The sequence below is a fragment of the Gossypium arboreum genome, chromosome 9 (genome assembly GCF_025698485.1).
Source record: "Gossypium arboreum isolate Shixiya-1 chromosome 9, ASM2569848v2, whole genome shotgun sequence".
In the NCBI taxonomy this organism is placed as follows: Eukaryota; Viridiplantae; Streptophyta; class Magnoliopsida; order Malvales; family Malvaceae; genus Gossypium; species Gossypium arboreum.
The window spans coordinates 25,817,834-25,839,641 of NC_069078.1; the positions used below are offsets into that span (position 1 = coordinate 25,817,834).

At 35.1% G+C, this 21,808-nt stretch overlaps 1 protein-coding gene and 1 long non-coding RNA gene across 7 annotated transcripts; one reads left to right on the forward strand and one right to left on the reverse strand.

Moving 5' to 3' along the window:
- The first annotated feature begins 13,622 nt into the window (after positions 1–13,622).
- LOC108450514 (uncharacterized) lies at positions 13,623–16,660 on the forward strand. 5 transcript variants are annotated; one of them, XM_053018727.1, is made up of 7 exons: positions 13,623–14,241; positions 14,567–14,693; positions 14,785–14,873; positions 14,952–15,026; positions 15,193–15,303; positions 15,980–16,075; positions 16,279–16,660. In XM_053018727.1, exons 1-7 carry the CDS (start codon positions 13,828–13,830, stop codon positions 16,552–16,554), a joined length of 1,188 nt encoding a protein of 395 aa, XP_052874687.1. In that variant the 5' UTR covers positions 13,623–13,827; the 3' UTR covers positions 16,555–16,660. The 5 variants fall into 5 exon arrangements, with proteins under 5 accessions (XP_052874687.1, XP_017603664.1, XP_052874686.1 ...); XM_017748175.2 differs by having other exon boundaries at positions 13,624–14,210; positions 14,578–14,693; XM_053018726.1 differs by having other exon boundaries at positions 13,624–14,210; positions 14,578–14,693; positions 15,193–15,231.
- Positions 16,661–18,612: 1,952 nt separating this feature from the next.
- Positions 18,613–21,125, reverse strand: LOC128280874 (uncharacterized). Of its 2 annotated transcripts, XR_008271070.1 has the most exons (4): positions 20,923–21,125; positions 20,693–20,837; positions 20,550–20,611; positions 18,613–19,395 (listed from the first exon to the last, which is right to left on the reverse strand). It is a non-coding gene; the product is annotated as an uncharacterized LOC128280874 (long non-coding RNA). The 2 variants fall into 2 exon arrangements; XR_008271069.1 differs by lacking the exon at positions 20,923–21,125 and having other exon boundaries at positions 20,693–20,918.
- Between the last annotated feature and the right edge of the window lie 683 nt (positions 21,126–21,808).

Consider the following 21,808-nt stretch of genomic DNA (forward strand, 5'->3'; position numbering starts at 1 on the left):
TTAGCATCCAAAGAAGACTCTCACCGCTGAGTCATCGAGTTCGTAATTCGAGTGTCAAACCCTTTGGGTCAATACGCACTCGTTGATAAAGTGTGTAAGAGATGCCCCTAATAATTCGAGAATCCTGCTTTCCACCGATCCGATGCTTCTACCATTTGATGAATTCGATGTTATTCTTGGTATGGATTGGTGACCGTACATGATGCAGTGGTGGATCGCAAAAGGAAAACCATGGATTTGAGGAGTGCAAATGATGAGGTAGTCCGAGTCGAGTCATCGATTTAAAAGGAGTGCCGCGATAATATCTTCTATGACCGCCGGAGATATGTGAAAAGGGTGTGAAACATACCTTGCATATGTGTTTGAAAGTAAAGAGACGGAAAGGAAACTCGAATCGGTACCAGTGGTTTGTGAGTATTCGATGTTTTTCCTGAGGAGTTACCGGGATTGCCACCGGTTCGAGAAGTGGAATTCGGCATCGAAGTTGTACCGGGTACTACACCGATCTCAATAGCCTCGTATCGTATGGCATTAACGGAATTAAAGGAATTGAAGGTTCAATTGCAAGAATTGACGGATAGAGGTTTCGCTCGACCGAGTTTTTCTCCATGGGCGCACCAAGATTGTTTGTGAAGAAGAAGGATGGAACTATGAGATTGTGCATCGACTATCGCCGTTGAATAAAGTGACGATAAAGAACAAATATCCGCTGCCACGAATTGACGATTTGTTTGATCAATTAAAGGAGCCTCGGTGTTTTCAAAGATAGATTTGAGGTCGGGTACTATCGGTTGAGGGTCCGAGAATCGGACATACCCAAGACCGCTTTTAGAACGAGGTACGGTCACTACGAATTCTTGGTGATGCCGTTTGGGCTTACTAATGCCCTCGGTATTTATGGATTTAATGAATGGAATTTTCAGCCATACTTGGATCGGTTCGTAGTTGTATTTATCGATGACATTTTGGTCTATTCGAGAGATGAAACCGAACATCTTTGAACACCGAGGCTAGTGTTGCAAATCTTACGAGATAAGAAGTTATACGCAAAGTTCAAGAATGTGAATTTTGGTTGAAAGAGGTTAGCTTTTTGGGGCACGTGGTGTCCGTGATCGGTGTCGTGGTGGACCCGAACAAAATTTCGACCATAGTCGATTGGAAACCTCCAAGGAATGTTACCGAGGTTAGGAGCTTTTGGGGCTTGCGGATACTATTGACGATTTGTGAAAGGTTTTTCGATGATAGCTGCACCGATGACGAAACTACTCCAAAAAGATGTTAAGTTCGAGTGGTCAGAACGCTGTCAAGAAAGTTTGGATCGACTAAAAACCTGTTTAACCGAGGCCCCAAGATTAGTACAACCGAGTCCCAGAAAGAGCTTGTCATATACAGTGACACATCCTTGCTTGGGTTAGGTTGTGTGTTGATGCAAGAAGGTCGAGTTGTGGCTTACGTGTCGAGACAATTAAAGCCACATGAGAAAAATCATCCGACCCATGATCTTGAACTAGCAGCCATAGTGTTCGTCTTGAAAATATGGTGGCATTACTTGTTTGGAGAAAGGTGTCATATTTATTCGGACTACAAGAGTCTAAAATATTTGATGACTCAGAGAGATTTAAACCTGCGACAAAGACGTTGGCTTGAGTTGTTGAAAGACTATGAACTCATCATTGACTATCATCCGGGAAAGGCCAACGTAGTGGCCGATGCTTTAAGTCGTAAAGCACTGTTTGCTTTGAGAGCGATGGATGCTCACCTATCCATTTCACCCGAGGAGGTGCTAGTAGTCGAATTAGAGGTCAAACCGTTGTTGATTCATCAAATACTTGAGTCTCAGAAGGTCAACGCTGAATTGGTCACTAAGCGAGACGAATGTGTTTCGAATGAAGAATCGGAATTTCAGATTGACGAAAATGATTGCTTGACGTTCAAGGGACGATTATGTATTCCAAGGAATTCGGAACTTGTTTCGATGATTTTGAGCGAGGCTCATAGTAGTCGAATGTCAATCCACCGGGTAGTACTAAAATGTACAATAACCCAAACGCCAATTTTGGTGGCTCGGTATGAAACGAGACATTTCTGAATTTGTTTCAAGGTGTCTGATATGTCAACAAGTGAAAGCGGAACATCAAGTGCCATCGGGATTACTTCAGCCGATTATGATACCCGAATGGAAATGGGATCGAGTAACAATGGACTTTGTGTCTGGGTTACCATTGACTCAGAATAAGAAAGACTCGGTTTGGGTCATTGTTGATAGACTGACCAAGTCTGCTCATTTTATCCCTGTCCGCACGGATTTTTCGCTCGATAAGTTGGCAGAATTATACGTCTCCCAAATTGTTCGATTGCATGGGGTACCTATTTCTATCGTATCGGATAGAGACCCAAGATTTACATCGCGATTTTGGAAGAAATTGCAAGAGGCTTTGGGTACCAAACTGCATTTTAGCACTGCTTTTCATCCCCAAACCGATGGTCAATCCGAACGGATAATTCAAATCCTCGAGGATATGTTGAGATGTTGCATCCTTGAGTTTAATGGTTCATGGGAACGGTATTTACCTTTGATTGAATTCGCTTACAACAATAGTTTTCAATCAAGTATTAAGATGGCGCCTTACGAGGCTTTATACGGTCGTAAATGCCGCACCCCATTATTCTCGATGAACTTAGTGAAAGTAAAATCTTCGGTTGATTTGATTAAGGATGCCGAGCGAAAGTTCAATAATTCGTGAAAGTTTGAAAGTCGCCGGATCGCCAAAAGTCGATGCGGATTTTAGAAGAAAAGACATTGAATATCGTGTTGGAGACAAGGTATTTCTCAAGGTCTCACCCTGGAAGAAAGTGCTTAGATTTGGCCGTAAGGGCAAATTGAGTCCGAGATTCATCGGTCTGTATGAAGTATCCGAACGAGTTGGACCAGTAGCGTACCGATTAATTTTACCCCCTGAGCTTGAAAAGATTCACAACGTTTTCCATGTCTCGATGCTTGACGATATAGGTCGACCCAACACACATAATTACTCAAATGCGAGGTCGAGGTTCAAACCTAATTTGAGATATGAAGAAGAGCGGTTCGCATTCGATGCTAAGTAAAAGAGCTGCGTAATAAGAAAATCCCATTAGTGAAGGTGTTGTGGCATAAACACGTAATTGAAGAAGCCACTTGGGAACTTGAGGACTCTATGAAAGAGCGATACCGAGCTGTTATTCGGTAAGATTTTCGGACGAAAATTTCTTTGATGGGGAGAGTTGTGACATTCTAAATTGACCCTAGTCGGAAAGTGGTTTCGGGACCACGAAACCGAGTCTTATAAATAATTAATTGTTATATTCTATGTTTATGATGTTAGTAAATGCATGTATGAAAGTTTCATGCATTAATTTGATCATTTCTATGTGAATTTATTAAAATGGACTTATATGAAACATTGTAGAAATGTGATAGGTTAATCTATAAGGACCTATTAAACCATGTAGTGAAAATAATGGTTTTGCATGTCAAATACACCTTTTCTTATGCATAGTGGCGGCCATGATGGAGCATATATTACAATATGTGGTAAATTTCCATGAAGTGGTCATTATTTTATGTAAAAGAAAGGAAATAATAAAAGAAATAGAAAAGAAAAAAAAAGGGGGTGATAGAAACAAAGCTTCATTCCTTTGTTTCTTCTTGACCGAAATGAAAAGTGGATGAAGGGGGGGGAGTATTCGCCATCCTAGGGTGATAATGAGGTAAGTAGTCTAGACTAGTTCTTGAAATTTTAGTTGATCTTGGGTGAGATATCAAGCTATTTTTGTAGCCAATGTGGAAATTTTGATATTGGAATGAGTAAGGTTTTCGCTATGGTGATTGATAAGGGTGATAGTGTTGTTTCATACTAAATCTAGATGAACAAGGGTAGTTGCTTACATCTTAATAATTATGAGTTCCTTTCTTGAATCTACCTTAAACCCATGAAGCATTCGGCCATGGTTGATAGTGAAGGGGTTGATTTATTTTCTTTATGTTAAATGAATAAGTGTGGATGGGTGAAGCTTGAATTAGTTAAATGTTCAAATAGGTTGTTTGGATGCTAATGCCGATATGAGGATGTTGAACTTGATTAAACAATATTCGCTAGCATGATAAGTATGAAATGTTAAGTAGATGATATAATTGAAGGGTGAAGTGGCTAATAGGACTTTTAATGAAATTATGCCAAGGCCGAATGTATCATGAAATAAATAAAATGCTAAATTGTGCTTATATGTGTATTCGCCAAGGAAGTGTGATATGAAGCTTTGATAGGCTTGAAAGATGAATGACCGAATGAGCTATAGGTCATGTATGGGTTAATTTTATGCATATGTGTGTGTGTGGCATTAGTAGTTAATGGCATTCGCATTGTTTAACTAAAATTAGAAATGAATCTTAAAAGTTAAATAGGTTGCCCTAGTGGCCGAATGTGTTAAAAGCTAGTGTATGGACAAATGATACGAATGAATTGGTTTCTGAAATGTATATGGTTGCCGTATGTGTGTGTTTGATTGAGAAGTAAATTTGTTTGATTTAGCTCAAGAGCTTAAAGGGTCAAAGTTGGACAAGGGAAAGAAAAAGTAATTGAATAGCCGTTGAAGACGCTCGACAACATCCGAGGTAAGTCATTAAGCATGTATTCGGTATTGATTTAAATGGTCATAATATCCATGCAAATTGTGTTTAATGAGATGGTGTGTATATAAAATGTGTGTATGGAATGATGACATTGCTGAATGTATAAAAGTAGTAACTTATGTAGAGCGTTTGGTCTCGGCACTAAGTGCGGGCAATAAATGGGCACGGTGACAAGATTGGTACTAAGTGTGCGGGCTTGAAGGTATGGCACTAAGTGTGCGAACTTAAATTATATGGCACTAAGTGTGCGAACTTAAATTATATGGCACTAAGTGTGCAAACTTAAATTATATGGCACTATGTGTGCGAGCTTAAATCGCATGGCACTAAGTGTGCGAGATCGTTTATTACACTACGTGTGCGAATTTAATATGTATGTTCTATCGATTGAATATTTATATGGAGGTGTGATTTTATCGAGTTGAGTTTGGACAGCGGAAAGAGTAAGCACATTGAGTTCATGGCTAATAGATGCTATGTTCATGCTCGGGGTTGAGTTGGTAAGTTTTAAATCTATGTGATGATTTCAATTGCATGATTGTTATGAAATGAAATGATGTATGGAAATTGCTTCAAATATCCTATTAAATGGTATATGAAATATAAATGTATGACTTGGTATGAGATTGATCCGAAGGTCTAAGGAACTACGGTATAGTTCGGTATGGTGGAACACTTGGCCTTGTTTCATTATTTCATTTTATGATAATTTTAGTAATGGATGGTCGTGGAATGCTTATGACTTCTCGAGTTATAAACTCACTCGGTGTTTTCTTGTCACCCATTTTAGGTCCCTTGGATTCGCCTCGTTTGGGTGCTCGGAACCGTCGTTGAAGTCATCACACCGGCTGGAAATCTTTTGGTATTGTCTTCGTAGTTGAACTAGGAGAACGTTTGGCATGTATAGGCTATTTTGTTTTGTTGAATTTTGGGTTGTAAACTTTAAGCCATGTGAAAATGGCCTATGTGGTCGCTTGAGTGGGATGCTAGAACCTATAGCCACGGGTCTTAGAAACCTTAATTTTGATAAGGTGGCCATAGTTGTGCCATGTATGATGAATGATTAGTAAGGCCAAGGAAAGATTCATGAAATTGGCATAGTCTCTGCCGTAACTGTTGCGGACAGCAGCAGTGATATGAGATCGAAAATCACCAAAAATAGTAGAAGTGGAATTAATTGCTAAGAAAATTATGTACTGAAGCTTGATGGGTCTATTTTCATATGGATGAAACGAAACGACCATATGAGCTGTATTTTGAGAGATATTCAAGATTTCGTGAGACAGGGCCAGAACAGTTTCTGGATCCTCTGTTTCGAATTTGAAAATTTACCATAAATTATCCAGAAACAATTAGAAGTCATACCTTATATGCATAGATTCCCCTTTGAGTCTAGTTTCATTAGAAACAAACGGCATGAGCATTAGAGCTCTGTACGAGATGATATCTAGGTCGTAATGCGCAAAGGTCAGTATAGTCGAACCCTGAAACAGGGGTGACTTTAACTAATAAACTGTATCAATTGGCCCGACCAAAAATTCTAGAAATAAATCCATGGATGGATATATGAGTCTAAATTCGGGGAAAATTTACGGATTTGGTTTTCGAGTTCTGGAACTCGAGATATGATTTTTAAGGTGGCAGTGATGCAGTTAACTAACCTGCCTAGAACAGAAATAGGAAAACAAAAAAAAAAAAAATTTCCAAGAGAGGAATAAGTAAAGTAAGCCCGGTAACACCTCGTGGTCAAATCCGGTGACGGTCACGGGTTTGGGGTGTTACATGGCATGCTCATTTCATCTCGGGAATATACCAGGATGTCATCAATAAATACCACCACAAACCTGTCTAAATATGGTCTGAAGATTCTGCTCATTAAATCTATAAATACTGCAGGTGCATTTGTCAATCCAAATGGCATCCCAAGAAACTCATAATGTCTGTACTTGGTTCTGAAAGCTGTCTTCGGAACATCTGAATCTTTTACCCGTAGCTGATAGTAACCAGAACAGAGATCAATCTTTGAAAATACAGTGGTACCTTTTAACTAGTCAAATAGATCACCAATTCGAGGCAATGGATACTTGTTCTTTATTGTGACTTTGTTTAATTGTCTGTAATCTATACACAATCTCAATGATCCATCCTTCTTCTTTACAAATAGAACTGGTGCACCCCAAGGTTAAAAACTGGGTCGAGCAAAGCCTCTGTCAATTAATTCTTGCAACTGTGTTTTCAACTCTTTCAATTCAGTAGGAGTCATTCTATAAGGTGCTATAGATATCGGTGTTGTCCCCGGAACAAGGTCTATAGAGAATTCGACTACTCTAACTAGTGGTAAACTAGGTAATTCCTCTGGAAATACACCAGGAAATTCACAAACAACTAACACTGACTAAATCTTCGACTCAGATATTTTAGTATCCAACACATATGCAAGATAAGCTTCATACCCTTTTCTGACATATTTTTGTGCTGATGTAGCTGAAATTATAGTAGATAACCTATCTAGTTTATCAGATTCAACGTGAAGTAACTTACTATTCTGACACTTTAACACAATGTATTTCTGTTTACAATTCACCACTGCATCATGTTGGGTTAGCCAATCCATTCCCAAAATCACATCAAATTCAACAAAGGGAAATAACATTAGATCAGCCAAAAAGTAATAACCCTTTACTATCAACGAACAGTTTTTACAAATTTTATCTACCATAACATACTGGCCTAGGGGATTTGAGACTTTAACCATAAATTTAGTAAATTCAACAGGTAAATTTTTAACAGAAACTAAAATTGTGCATATGTATGAATGTCTAGAACCTAGATCAATCAAAGCAGTAATATCAGTATCAATAGGAGAAAATATACCAGTAATGACATCTGGTGTAGAAGTATCTTCTCTAGCACAAATAGCATATGTCCTTGCTTGTGCTCGTGCTTCAGATTTAACTATTGAAACCCTTGTAGTACTTCAGCTACCACTGACATTGCCAAGGTGACGGGGTGGTCTGCCTCTCGAGGCGGGATTACTCAGCTTTTAAGTTTGATTAGTATCTTTTTAAATCCTTTTCAGGAAATCTTTAAGGAAATGGTCAAGAGAAACACATCTATAACATGCTCAACTTCTCAAATGGCATTCCCCAAAATGAAATTTGTTTTAATATTTACATTTCAATTTGGGGTTACCAACACTTCCCACACTTATTATAGATGGAGACAAAGATCTCGAGTTAGAATGTTGAAAGCCTCGCTCATTCCCAGAATATCCCGTAAAGGTGGTAGAACGATCATGGTACTTTTTTTATTTCTTTGAAGTAGATTATTGTGACTTGCCCATAAAAATTTTACTAGATACTCGAGCTTCTCTCTTTGCTTATTTCTTTTCTTTACTTAATTCCTCGGCTTTGTGTGTTCGATCAGCCAGTACCACAAATTCCCTTAATTCAAGAATTCCAATCAACAGCTTAGTATCTTCATTTAAGCCCTCTTCAAAACATTTTCACATATCAACTTCAATCGGGACCCATTCTCTAGCGTACTTGCTTAGCCGAAGAAATTCCCGCTCATATTCAGATACAGTAAAGTTTCCCTGTTTCAGCTCTAAAAATTCTTTCTTTTTCTAATCTAGAAATCTCTGACTAATATACTTCTTTCTTAATTCAGTCTGGAAGAATTCCCATGTAACATGTTCTTTCGGTACAACAGAAATCAAAGTATTCCACAAATGGTAGGTTGTGTCTTTTAATAAAGAAACTGCACATTTCAAACACTCAGCGGGTGTACATGATAATTCATCTATAACCCTAATGGTATTTTCCAACCAAAACTCAGCCCTCTTCGGATCATCTTTAGCAGTAGCCCTAAATTCTTCAGCCCCATATTTACGAATTTTATCCACAAGAGGCTTACTAGTTCTAACAGGTTCAGCACCTTATGGCATCTCAGGAACCGATTGAGGAACAGGAGGGGGAGGTTGTTGTACAGCAGGATTTGTCCTTATGAATTCTGTAAACCACTTATTCATCATTTGGAAGAAGGCTTCTTTTGCCTCCTCACATTGGCCTTCAGATTCGGGCCTTCTACTACTAGATGCAGCTCTTTGAATTGAAGCTGGAGCATTGCTCTCAACTTCCTTGAATTCAACTCTAGCTTGGTTGGATGACATTACTATATGAAAAACACATTTTAAAATGGTCAGAAGATATCACACTATCAAAAATTATATATAATGGCATGTATAGCTAAACTCATATTTACTACGTTAGTCTGAGAATCAACTAAACCGTATCTCTGATACCAATAAATGTAACACCCCTAAACCGTATCCATTATCAGAACAAGGTTACGGAGCATTACCGGAGTTTACAAAGTAATTTCATATAATTCATTTCATTTACTTTTCATATCTGAAACTAATTATATTGTCCCTTGAATGGACCCTCAAGGCCCAATTTAAACATTAGAATTAAGTCGAGACTAAATTATAGACTCAAAAAATTTTTCGCAAAATTTTAAAAATTTTTAGAAGGCCAATGTTTGTAGGCCATGTGGCTCATACGGCCAGATGACATGCCCATGTCTTAGGCCGTGTGGGCATTCGATATGAGGCACACGCCGTGTACCAGCCCATGTCTTTACCGTATAAGTCTCTGACTTGTATCACACAACCAACCACACACTCGTGTGTTAAGCCATGTGCTCAATTTAATTTTTAAAAATTAAGTGCAGGATTCACACAGCCAAGACACACGCCCGTGTTCGAGGCCGTGTATCACACACGGCTGAGACACATGCCCGTGTCTCTGCCTGTATGCCTAATTCTAAGCATTCTGTTTCACAATTTTAGGATGCAGAGGACACATAGCCAAACCACATGCCCATGTGCCAGGACGTGTGTCACACACGGTCAAGATACACGCCCGTGTTTCTACCCGTGTGGACAAAATAAGGCCATTTTCTAGCCCTATTTCTCACCCAAATTTAACCTTCAACCTACAAAAACATTTGCATATATTTTTCAACCAATTCAAGTCATATAAATCAAGGAAATATCATTAATATGTATGAAATAGTATCACATATTCATATGATCAAGCTTACCTTCTCTTCTTATGATGATATATATTTTACTCTAATTCAATTTAACCAAACCTTATACATGTATGTATTAAACATGATATAACTTCGTATTATCATACCAAAAAGGTATCATTACTAGCCATTCCAATGGCTAGATTACAAACATCCATTTACATATCATTATTGGTAAAATTAGCTTATACATGCCATTATGTAAAAGTAAGTTTTCTATTTATACCAAAACAAGCTAGAGGATAGTGTGATGATACTACGACTGATCTCCAACCTTTACGACCTTCTGAGCACTATAAAATAGAGAAAATAAAACCTAGTAAGCATTTAATGCTTAGTAAGATCATATAATAGGAATTTAACTTACCATATATTTACATTTAAGATAAGCATACAATAATGCATCCAAACAATTTGGCTTATAGCCTATAATATAACTTTACCAAATCATGTTAGTCAAGTAATTCTCATAATACCAAGAACATGGATGAGCTCATCATTTAATGTCATTCTTATTCATATGCTTTCCATAATATTATTCCATATTACATGTACACTTTGATGACAAATCATTTCAAATTCAGTTGATCCATGTCAGAACTTTACCCATTGAATTTATTAGAAATTTCGATGAATACACTCATATAGTACACTTTAGTGTACACTACTATAATTCGTAAATTCATTTCTAAGGGTACCCAATTAGGGCACATAATCGGGAAGCACACTCTCGAGCCTTGTAATGGGAAGCTCACACAGAGCCATTTCAGGAAGCTCATAAAGAGCCTATCAGGAAGGTTACCGGACTATATAATGGGAAGCTCATAAGAGCCATAATCGGAAAGCTCACAAAGAACCATATCAAAAAGTTTCAGATAGCCAATATCAAGAAGTTCAAGTGAGCACTATAGGAAGCTCACAAATAGCTAATTTAACGGAAAGTTCATGAAGAGCCTTTAATCGGAATGCTCATAAGAGCTAAGGTGTGTCCATAACAAATGTAGGATCACAACCTATCGGGACGCTCCGAAGAGCTATAATGGGAAACTCGCTAAATCATATAGCGGGAAGCTTGAGAGGACTAATAACGAGATGCTTTTTCAAGCTATGGTGTGGCCGAAACATATGCTGGACCACAACCAATATAGGAAATCCTGTATCCATCGGCTTTCATTTATTCAAACGGGATTTGACATTTATCAGGCATTACCAGATATTCAATCAATTTTACATACATGATTATTATACAATTCACATTTACAACATTTAATTCAAACATATAAATGTACACAATTTAGTGACACGAACTTACCTCGATACTTGTTCGTACACGAAATCTACTAATCCGAAACTTTTTACTTTCCTCTATCCAACTTAGTATTAGGTCTTTCAGGATCTCTATAAATGAATTTAACATTTCATACTCAATTTAATTCAATTCACATCCTAGGCAAAATTACTATTTTGCCCCTATACTTTTCACAAATGATGATTTTGTCCCTAGGCTCGAAAATTGAAATTCATGCAATTTTATCCTTATTCCAAGCCTAATTACAACTCATGTATTTCACAAAATTCAAAAATGTTCCATAACTTTTACATTTTTACAATTTAATCCCTAAATCATATTTTCATCAAAATTCACTTTGTAAAAGTTGTTTATCTATCAACAACCTTTCATTTTCTACCATAAATTTTAAAATTTCAGCATATTCATCCATGGAAAAATTTCTGTACTTTGATAAATTTTCAAATTAATCCCCAAAATTGATAGATTAGACTATCCCGATCTAAAAAATATGAAAATTACTAAAAATTGGATAAGAAAGCATACTAATTAAGCTTGATTAGTTTCCTTTCTCTCTTTTAGGGTTTCCATAGAACTTGGGGATGAAGATGATATATAATGATATTATTTCTATTTAATTATTTATTATCTATTAATTTCTCCACTTTCCAATTTAGTCCTTACCTTTATCGAATTTTCCTTGGATGATTCATCAAAAATATCTATTAACTTTTCTTTAATGGTCTAATTACCATATAAGGGCCTCTTATTTTGAATTCCATAGCTAATTGATCCTTTTAGCTAATAGAACTCAACTTTTTCATTTTATACATAATCAGTAAAATTTTCTTATCAGATTTTTCATATGACATTCCTATCAGAATGCAGACCATGCAATAATATTAAAATAAATTTTCTTTCCAGCTCGAATTTGTGGTCCCAGAACTACTATTTTGATTTCACTGAAAATGTGTTGTTGCATCCATATAGTATATAATGCTTATGAAGTTTTTTTTATAGAGTCATAAAGAAACCAAACAATTTAGAACTAGAAGTTTCCCTTATTATGTGCAACTTACTTCCATATACGCAAAAGATCGAGCCATAGGGAAATATGCTCAAACAACTGTTGATATTTTAGAAGAATAACATGATGAGGATGTTCCTAATAAAAGGAATCTTGAAGAAGGAAGCAATGGAAATGAATGCAAAGTTGATGTTTCCTTAGATGAGATAGATATCTTGGCTACACAATCGTAATTGTCTAATCCAAACAAAGTTGATTCTACATTTTCAAAGAAGAATAAGAAGGGTTCTAAGGTTAGTGAACCAATTTCTTCTACTTCACTTATCAATTCTACCACGTTATTAGGGGATAATATTATGACAGATGGCCTTGAATTAAGTAGGAGTATTGCCTCCGAAATACTCATTCAAGAGAAATCAAAAATGATCATTCAAGAAAATGTACAGACTCTCTATATATCTTTAGATGAAATAAAAGGTTTAACAGATGATGAGCGAGCTAATTCATTAATCAAATTTCCTGATAATCCAACATAAATGCTCGTTTTCCTAGGTCTACCACCTTTTATGCGATTAGCATGGGTGAAAAAGTTTATTTCTACCCATTAAAGATGTGGTTGTTGTGGTGGATGAATATAAATTTTTGTATGCCATAGAGGGTTGTCACTTTTTGTATGTGTTAATGGGTTGGGTCCAGTGGTGAACTAATATCACTTTTTGTATATGTAATTAGGTGTGGTTATGAAGTAATATAACTTTTTGTATGTAATTGTAGGTTGATATATTGACATGAAAGTATGTAATACTAATATTGTCACTTTTTGTATATGTGTAAATGAGTTTTCTACTGTAATTTGACTTTTGAAAGCCGATCATGGTTTGTTATGTTAAGATGGATGCTAAGATGATTGTTAGGTTATGTTGGTACTACTTCTTTAATAATATTTTTATTTTGATAGTAACACTCTTTGACAATACTAGCGATGTTATTAAGTAAAAATATAATGTTACCATAATGGGATATAATGTTGGATATTTGGTAAATGTATTTAAGCGGTATAATTGAGTCTTCAATTTATAAAACATAAAGTTATGTGCAAATACAAAATAATAGTATAAAATAAAGTATATTAAAATATAATTGAATTAGATGTTAAAAAAACAAAAACAAAAACAAAAATAATTAAACAAGATATTTGTCATTTCAAAGATTTAACACTTTTGATTTTTAATATTTTTTACAAAAATAAAAACATAATTTAATTTATTAAAGAATATATTCATCAATCGAGTATTATTATTATTATTATTATTGTATATCTACTTTTCTCAATCAAATGCATGAATACTCTTATAATAATCATTTCATTTCATCCAACCAAATCGCTATTATGCTTATTCAATTTTATTACAACTTTATTTTATTATCAAAGAATAATTATTTCATTATAACATTATTTTATTCCAGTAAATCAATCGTGCTGTTAATGTTTTAAGTTAATATATATTTTTATTTTAAATAAACCTCATGATAAAGCTCATCCGGAAGTTTAAGAAATGAAGTTCACAAAATGAAAAAGACCGGCAACAAGAAAGGAAATAAAAAAAAAAAATTGTGTAGTGGTTAACTGGTAGTTAATCTTCTTATCCAAACCTGGAACACAAACTGGGACTACGTAGTTTTTGAGCTTAAAGTCAGAATCACACTTTTCTGCTTTCATTCATTCAAATTATTTTTCTCCCATCCATGGACGCTCTTCTCAAATCAAACTTTCCAATATTCTCCGCGAATCCAAACTTCCTATCCACAAAGCATGTCAAACCCTTCAAGGTCTCCATCAAAGCGCCACCACCAGACTTCGATTTCAGAGCAGATATTTTAGCAGAATCCACCGCCAAAATCGGACGAACTTATCCTCAGCTAGTGGACTTGGCGGAGAATGGGACGTTGGTGTTGGTCGAGAAGCGGCAGTTCGGCCCTGTTCCTGCCTGGAGGACCGAGTTCGTTGAACCAGAGGCAATATGGCTGTTGGGTACAACTCACATTTCGCCCGAATCAGCCTCCGATGTCGAGCGTGTTGTCACGGCTGTCAGGCCTGACAATGTGGTGGTCGAACTCTGCAGAAGCAGGCGAGTTCTGAATTGTTCTCTATTTTGTAGGGTTTTTGTTTGAATTCGAGTTCTCAATCCGATTTCCTACAAATGTAGAATATCTAAACTAACTGGAATTGATTGAAATACTTTTTCTTTTATCTTATTCCTCGTTGAATTCATTGACTCATACATGAAAAAAATATATCTCTAAACAGGTTAGTTGGAGAAACCTGTGTGAATCTTTCCTAGAACATTTGTCAAATATTTGAAGGGTTTTCCTCAAATCGAAATTTCTACTTCTAGAAACTTGATGGATTTTGATAGATTACTGAATAAAGAACTAGGATAACATCAATTCTTCATTCCATGTCTTGACTTTCATTACTGCAGAGTTCATTTTCAGAGCTGGGATCATGTACATATCCAGTGATGTTGAAAATGGGGAACAATTACGATCAAATATGTTTTCTTTGAGTGGGACTGGGTTTTTTGGTGCCGTTGGTCGTAGCATAAACTTGGGTAAGCAGGCTTTAATGTCTTTTGCACATCTTTGGACGTGCTAGTGAAAGGGCTTACCAATTTCTTCTTTGTTTGCTCACTTAAATGATAGGGGGTCAAACTGCTCTGGCATTGCGACTACTTTTGGCGCTTTTCTCTTCAAAACTATCATCTGATCTCAACCGTCCTTTTGGAGATGAGGTTTTCGACTTCACATAAATTAATCATCAGATTTTCCTCTTTTTCCAAAAATAATTGACATTTTTATTGCTTCGGCAGTTCCGAGCTGCTCGCAAAGCATCTGAGGAAGTTGGTGCACAAATAGTTTTGGGGGATCGCCCGATTGAGATTACGGTATACACATTTTAGTTTCCCCCATATGGTCCAGAAATGCTGAGTTGAATAAGCTTTATTTTCGGAAGCTATTGTACCAATTGTTTTTAGGACTGATGAAGGCTAAACTGTATCCCTTTTATGCATAAAATGAAGAAGTTGTTTAATTCGGTGACGTTTTTGACAGCTTGAGAGGGCTTGGAATTCTCTGAAGTGGAGTGAGAAAGTTAGTCTAGTGCTCTCAGTCATTCGAGGGATAACATCACCATCATCTGATATATCCAAAAATGATCTCTTGGTTTTTCCCTTACCTGTTTATATTTTCGCATAGACTTTGCCCGTTGTTTCATTATTGAATTTGGATTTAATTGTCTATATATGCATATTGTTGCAAAGGGGAAGAAATAATTTGATAATTAGAGGGTTGAGATCTGTCTTCTACTTTTCAATACACTCTTCATTATCAACATATAAATTACGGAAATAGTATTTATGAGTGCTGATAAAAGTTGCATTGGATACTAATGGACTGAAAAGTTACAAAAGAGACCCAGAGCCCGGATGAGAACAATAAGCTGATTAGGATGGATTAAAATTTATCCCGTAGATGATAGGGTGTGACTGGATATCAACATTTAAGATCAAAGCTATAATTTAGTGTAGTATTGAAAGACTTTGTAATTTAGACTCTAAAAGGTTGTTGGTTCCTATTTTCTAAATCAAAGACCGCAAGACTCTGTTATTAAACATGAAGTATAGTTTAGAAGATATTTTATTTTTAGATGATGAATAGGAAACAAGTTCATGTAGTTGTAGGGAACTGCAAAGTGGGTTATGCAACATGAGGCATAAGTAATATATGCACTTACGGAAGAGAAGTACGAGAATTCAAAAGAATATATGTGTGTGTGTGTGTGAAGTCTCTCTGAAAGTGAAAAAATCCTAAATTTTTTATATACCATATTGCAATGCAGGAACAAAACTACGAAAATGATACCTTTCAGCTTTATGAGAATTTAAGCTTTTCATATCCCTCACTTCTTCAGCCTCTTGTACATGAGCGAGACACTGTAAGTATTCTTAATTTATACAAGCAAAAAAATCTCTGAAGATGGAATGCCTTAGATCAGTGATTGAAAAACAAAACGAATAAACATGTATTCATATATGACAGTAAAATCACAGCAAATATATAACTCCTAAATCTGCAGTTTGCGAAAAGCATACGAATATGATTGGTCATTTGTGAATAATTACGGTGCTGCATTTTCAGTATCTTGCGTGGTCTCTTAAACGGAGTAAAGCAGTGAACAAGTGTAAAACAGTGGTGGGGGTGATCGGAAAGGGGCACATGAATGGTGTTATATATGCGTTAGTGTCGGACCAAGGGAACCTACGGTTCAGAGACCTTGCAGGGAAGACTCCCTCTGAAACTGAGTCTAATGGCTGGGTTCAACGTCTTCTCAAAAGCTTGGTTAGCGACACTTTGATTGGCATCCTATTATGGGCATTATATGAACAGATTAAAGCAGCTGGTGTATTATTATAGTATAATGTGATTAAAGAAATGATTGAGAAATGGAATAATATAAAGAAATTAAAGTCCAGTTTTTTACTTTATTTATACCTAGTTATCCCATTCATTCTCGGCTTAACCTTTTCTTTTTTTACTTCGATATAGGAAATTATTTTTTTCATTTGAGAAAGCTTATTTTCATGCTGTTTATTTTCTAGAATGCATTTTGTTTCATGTGCGTTGAGTGTAATATGAGGTTTTAACTACTGAATTTTTTGGGATCGAAGAGGGATAAAGAAAGAGAATTTCGTTTAACAAGTTTGACCTAGAACCTCGACATCTATAGGTGTTTAATTCCACTTTATTTAGTTCACTTTTATTGGTGTCGACTTTGATCATCGATATTGATTGGTGTCAAGTTTAGTTTAGCATATTGTCTATTTTTTTCTTCTTTGTTTCATATAATATAAAGCTTTAACTATAAGCACTCTTACCGTGCATCTTTAAGGGAAGAAAAAATAGTCAAAATATTCAACTAAACTTATACCAATTGATGTCGATACTTGTGCAAAAAGGTAAAAATATTAGGCTAAAGTCAATACCCATGGGAGTTTATATATAAAATGAAACTTGACACTCTTGAGTGTCAAGATCTTAGATAAGATTGGTTAGTTGACATTCTCTTTCCTTATCCCGTTTTCAATCTTGAGGAAACTTGAAAGAAAAAAAAAAGCCTATACTAAATACGATACCCACTATAAAATCCTTCGCCCGTCCTAAGGATCAGTACAAATAGAAAATATTATGATAACATTTCCAAAACTTTTATAAAAGCAGCCCTTTCACATTATAATTTCATTCTTTAAATCAAATTTAACAAAAGAGTTCATCATATCACTCAGCAACCATACGTACAAGACTTGAGACTGAAGCTTTCTGAACATTTTGGTTTAGAAGAGTTCCTTTCATCTCTTCACAACAATAAATATTCAATAGTTGGAAAGGCCTATCTATTTGTCATCATCGTTTTCATTCGTTAATTGTTATCAATTCTATTGTATTTCTATTTTGTCATACATTTTCATTTGACAAGTAACATACTGGAAACTCATCATCTTATTAGTAAACAAACAACGACATCGTCATTGTTCGATATAAATCCAGAGTTCCATGAAATTTAATCACTTATGCCTGAGCTTATTGACATTGCATTTTACAAAATAAGGCTACCAAATTACGTGCATGTACCGAAATGCACAAGCTTTGTCTACTAACAACTACTATACCTCTACTATCCATACAATACGATACGATAACCCATGAAAATAACATTTAAAATTGGTCGGAGTGTGTCTTCTGTAACCTGAAAAATGTTATCCTTTTTCTCATTTTAGCCACTTTTGAAGAGGAAGCGATAATTCATCATTTGTCTTTTAAAGCATTCTGTCTTTACCTCAGCATGCCTACTGCCTGATATTTAAAATTACAAAAAAGATTAAAATTTTAGTCTTTTACCTCTACATGACATGGATTTGAGCACACTTAGACTTCGTTTGTTTACCAGTAAAATATTTTCTTAAAAATGATTTCTGAAAAATGATTTACTTTTTTCGAAATAATTTACTTTTCTGGTGTTTGGATGAATCTGTGTAAAATATTTTCTGTTATTTGGCAGATTTCTTGAAAATATTTTCTTGAATAGTCTGTGTAGTAATTTAAATTTAAGAATTTATTATCTTTTCATTGTTTGATTGAGTTTATTATATATATATATTAATAAATTTATATTTTAAGGAAATACTTATGTCTGCAAATTACTTCATTTAATTATTAAGCTACATTAACTAGTTGAATTTAAATATTTTAATACTTAATTTCAAATAGCTCTTCTAAATTTTAATAGAGTATATACTTTTTAAATATATATGAGTAAGCTTTAACTTGAGTTTGAATGTGGGATTGATTAAACAAACTTTAATCGTAATTGTTTCATTATATCTCGAGCTTAAAAGGAATGATGCTCAGGAATTAAGTCACCGGCTTAATAGAACCAAACATATCTTAAGCTTTGAAAATGATACTCGGATCGTGTTTGAGGCAAACATTAAGCTGTGGATTTCGAAGTTTATCAAGCTCAGTTTCGCTTTGATTACAACCCTAGTTTCTGGTGAATAAACAAGCCAAAAATAAGAAGTAATTGGAAGTCTCTATAAACAAGCTCCAACCTGAAATATGGATTAAAACTACCCTAAGCTAAACTGCAAAATGCCATAAAAAAAATAAGTTAATTAAATAGAAAATACCTCAATTATACCCCAACAAAAACCACTTAGGCATTAATGAATTAAAAACTTTAGAAATCAAATGACTATAGCTCCTCCTTGCTTCCTTCCCCTCACCCCCCTTTTTTGTTTTTGCTCATTTTGGACTTCTCCATACCCATGTACAGATGCTTGCATTCTTTAATATTATATTTTTTATGACATAAAATGACTAACTGCCCTTTCCATTCATGACACCAACTTCTGTATTAGTAAGTGTTGTCTTGGCCTAGCTGGTGAAGGTGGATAAGAAAGGCGTTTCTTGGCAGACGCAATTGGTCCCTTCTCAGGTGTTTCATTTGCTTCTAGTCCCAATGGACTTTGCAACTTGGTCTTAGCTCTTGTGGATTCAGTCGGTACCATGTAACTTGGAAGCGATGGAGAGCTTCCTTGGCCCTTATTGTCATGCATTGAGGAGCCTGCAATGCTATGCCTACGGTTTCTTTCTGACTGAATGCTTACCATGCTTCTTCCGTCATCATTTGGACCAACCACACTACTTCTAGGGCTTGCGAAATTCAGCTTTCGGGCAGGTATTGAAACTATTGAGATCCTGAGAAAGAGAGAAAGATGGGAAACTAAATAGCAGTGTGTAAAATTTATGTAATTAACCAAGATGAATGGTCATGAGGAATAAAAGGGTAGCCAAAAGGCATTGCTATAATCTCTTTACATATTATGAGAAATAAAAATACTCTACAATGACTCTGTAAATAAAAATACTCTGCAATGACAGCAATGGGCATTAAGAGAAACACTAATTAGCCAAAACAAGAGATAGATAGGCAGGCAGTTGGGAAACACTTTGTTAAAAACAGGCAAAGAACTATATCCATGTCAAAGAGCGATTGTATAGGAGGTAAAAAAATTAACAGCAGAGAATTCTGATATATATTGCAAAAAAAAAAAAACAATTACACAAGAAAATGCACTGACCCCACCTTTAAACAAGAAATGAGAGTCGTAACTAATTTAGCACAACAGAATGATAGGCATTTCAATGTCCTAATTCCTAGAAAAGAAAAGATATATTGAAGCCATTGAACATTTGAACTAACTAAAGTGCACCACTGAAAATTTTTAACAAATGCAATAAGACTCAATAAAACCAAAGAACTCCCAAATGCCCCTCTCTCTGTCTTTTCACTTTAAATTGTTTGATTGCAGGAGGGATCATTAGAATGTTATTACACCCTTATACTCACATTGCTACCATTGCAAAATGATGATTCCAAGCTTCACCAAGTCTTAGATACATAATCTCGACAATCATGACCACATACACATCGCCTTCTCACCATCAACTTCCATAAGTAGCACATGAACCCCAAGAACCTTACAAAATCTAACTTACCCTTTCCAATTAAATATCACAACAGCAGACAACACTTGCCATTCTCTAAATCTACCAGTATCATTTCTACAATTAACTAAGATTCTCCACTATTCCTTTTTCGCCTACCTATTCTTTTTCTCTTTTATCCAATAGGAAAAGTCTAGTTGCTTAACCAGAAGAGGAGACTTGTACATTGACATCACCATCTTAACAACTTTATCAATCCAATGGTTATTTAATTTTACTTGGTAAACATTTCTGAATCAAATTAGTAGAATCAAATCAATTTGCACTTCTAAATTTAATAAATAATTACGCTAAAGAAGTTTTTAGTATTTTAGGGTTCATGAATGGCATGCATTGATGCATACCTTTAAGGCAAGGGAAGCCTTGCTTCTTGACACCAGTGATATCAGTCGACTGATATCAGTTCCTGCACCAAAACCACAACCCCACATCACAAAACCAATCACCAAAACAAAATGAAAAAGTAGAATTAAAAAAGATGCCATACCTTGCAAAGAGGAATGAGATCCTGAGAAAAAGGGGAAGATAGGAAATGAAACAGCAGCGTGTAAAATTTGCTTGAGAAGAGAAGATATGCGACGGACTAAGGAAAAATGGAAGAGATTTGAAGAATGGAAGAAGAAGAAGATTACCTGGATGAAGAAGGAGATGGAAAAAGTTGAAGAATGGAAGAAAAAGAAAGCTTAAAGTTGAAGAACGGAAGAAAAAAAGGCTTACCTGGATGAAGAGGAAATGGAAAATGTCTTATAGAAATGAAATCAGTAAGTCATTTTCCCAAAATTGAAAGCCATTTTACCCTTGTCTAGTAAAACATTTTCCCTTCAAGCTTCCAAACACCGTAAAACCAGGAAAACATTTTCCAGAAAATGTTTTCCTGACTTCCAAACGGACCCTTAATATTTAAATATTAGGAAGGAGTTATGGATGGTTCTAGGAATTATATATATATATATATATATATATATATATATATATAAAAGAAGATTATTACTTTCCCAAACCTGAAATTTTTAATTTTATAAGCTTGATTAATAAATCATTATGTGTTCTTAATTTATATTTAAAATAAATAAATAAGACACATAATGATTTTTATAACAACTCAATTTTTCAGTGTCAAAAATACACTTTCAAGACCTAGTTTCTTAAATTGAGCAAGCAAAAAAATTTAATAGCTGAATTTCTTAAATTGAGCAAGTAAAAGAATTTTAATAGAGTAGTTACATGATGAATATAGAATCAGAAATTAAAATTATTTTGTAATTAATTAAATAGGTTATAAAATATAGTATAGGGACTAAATCATAATGCGACTAAAATAGAGAGAATTGATTAGGGATTAAGTGTGTCCTTAAAAGAGTATTAAGCCAAGGCATTGTTACCAAATTGACCATAATTAAGTTTGAGTTAGTGGAAAGCTTACATCCCATCCATTGGATTCCATTAACTATAGCCTAATGAATTATAAACCATTAGATTTATTATGGTTAAAGGTTAATTAAACTAAAATATATGATAGTGGGTGAGAGAATAAAGAGAGAGCATAACCAATTTATCATTCTCTTTCATCGGAAATACAAAGGGAAAAAAATAAAAGCTTGCA

Coding starts and splice junctions, on each gene's coding strand:
- LOC108450514 (XM_053018727.1), top strand. CDS start 13,828: ATGGACGCTCTTCTCAAATCAAACTTTCCAATATTCTCCGCGAATCCA. Junction 14,242..14,566: donor ATTGTTCTCTATTTTGTAGG/GTTTTTGTTTGA, acceptor ATTACTGCAGAG/TTCATTTTCAGAGCTGGGAT. Junction 15,027..15,192: donor ATCGCCCGATTGAGATTACG/GTATACACATTT, acceptor CGTTTTTGACAG/CTTGAGAGGGCTTGGAATTC.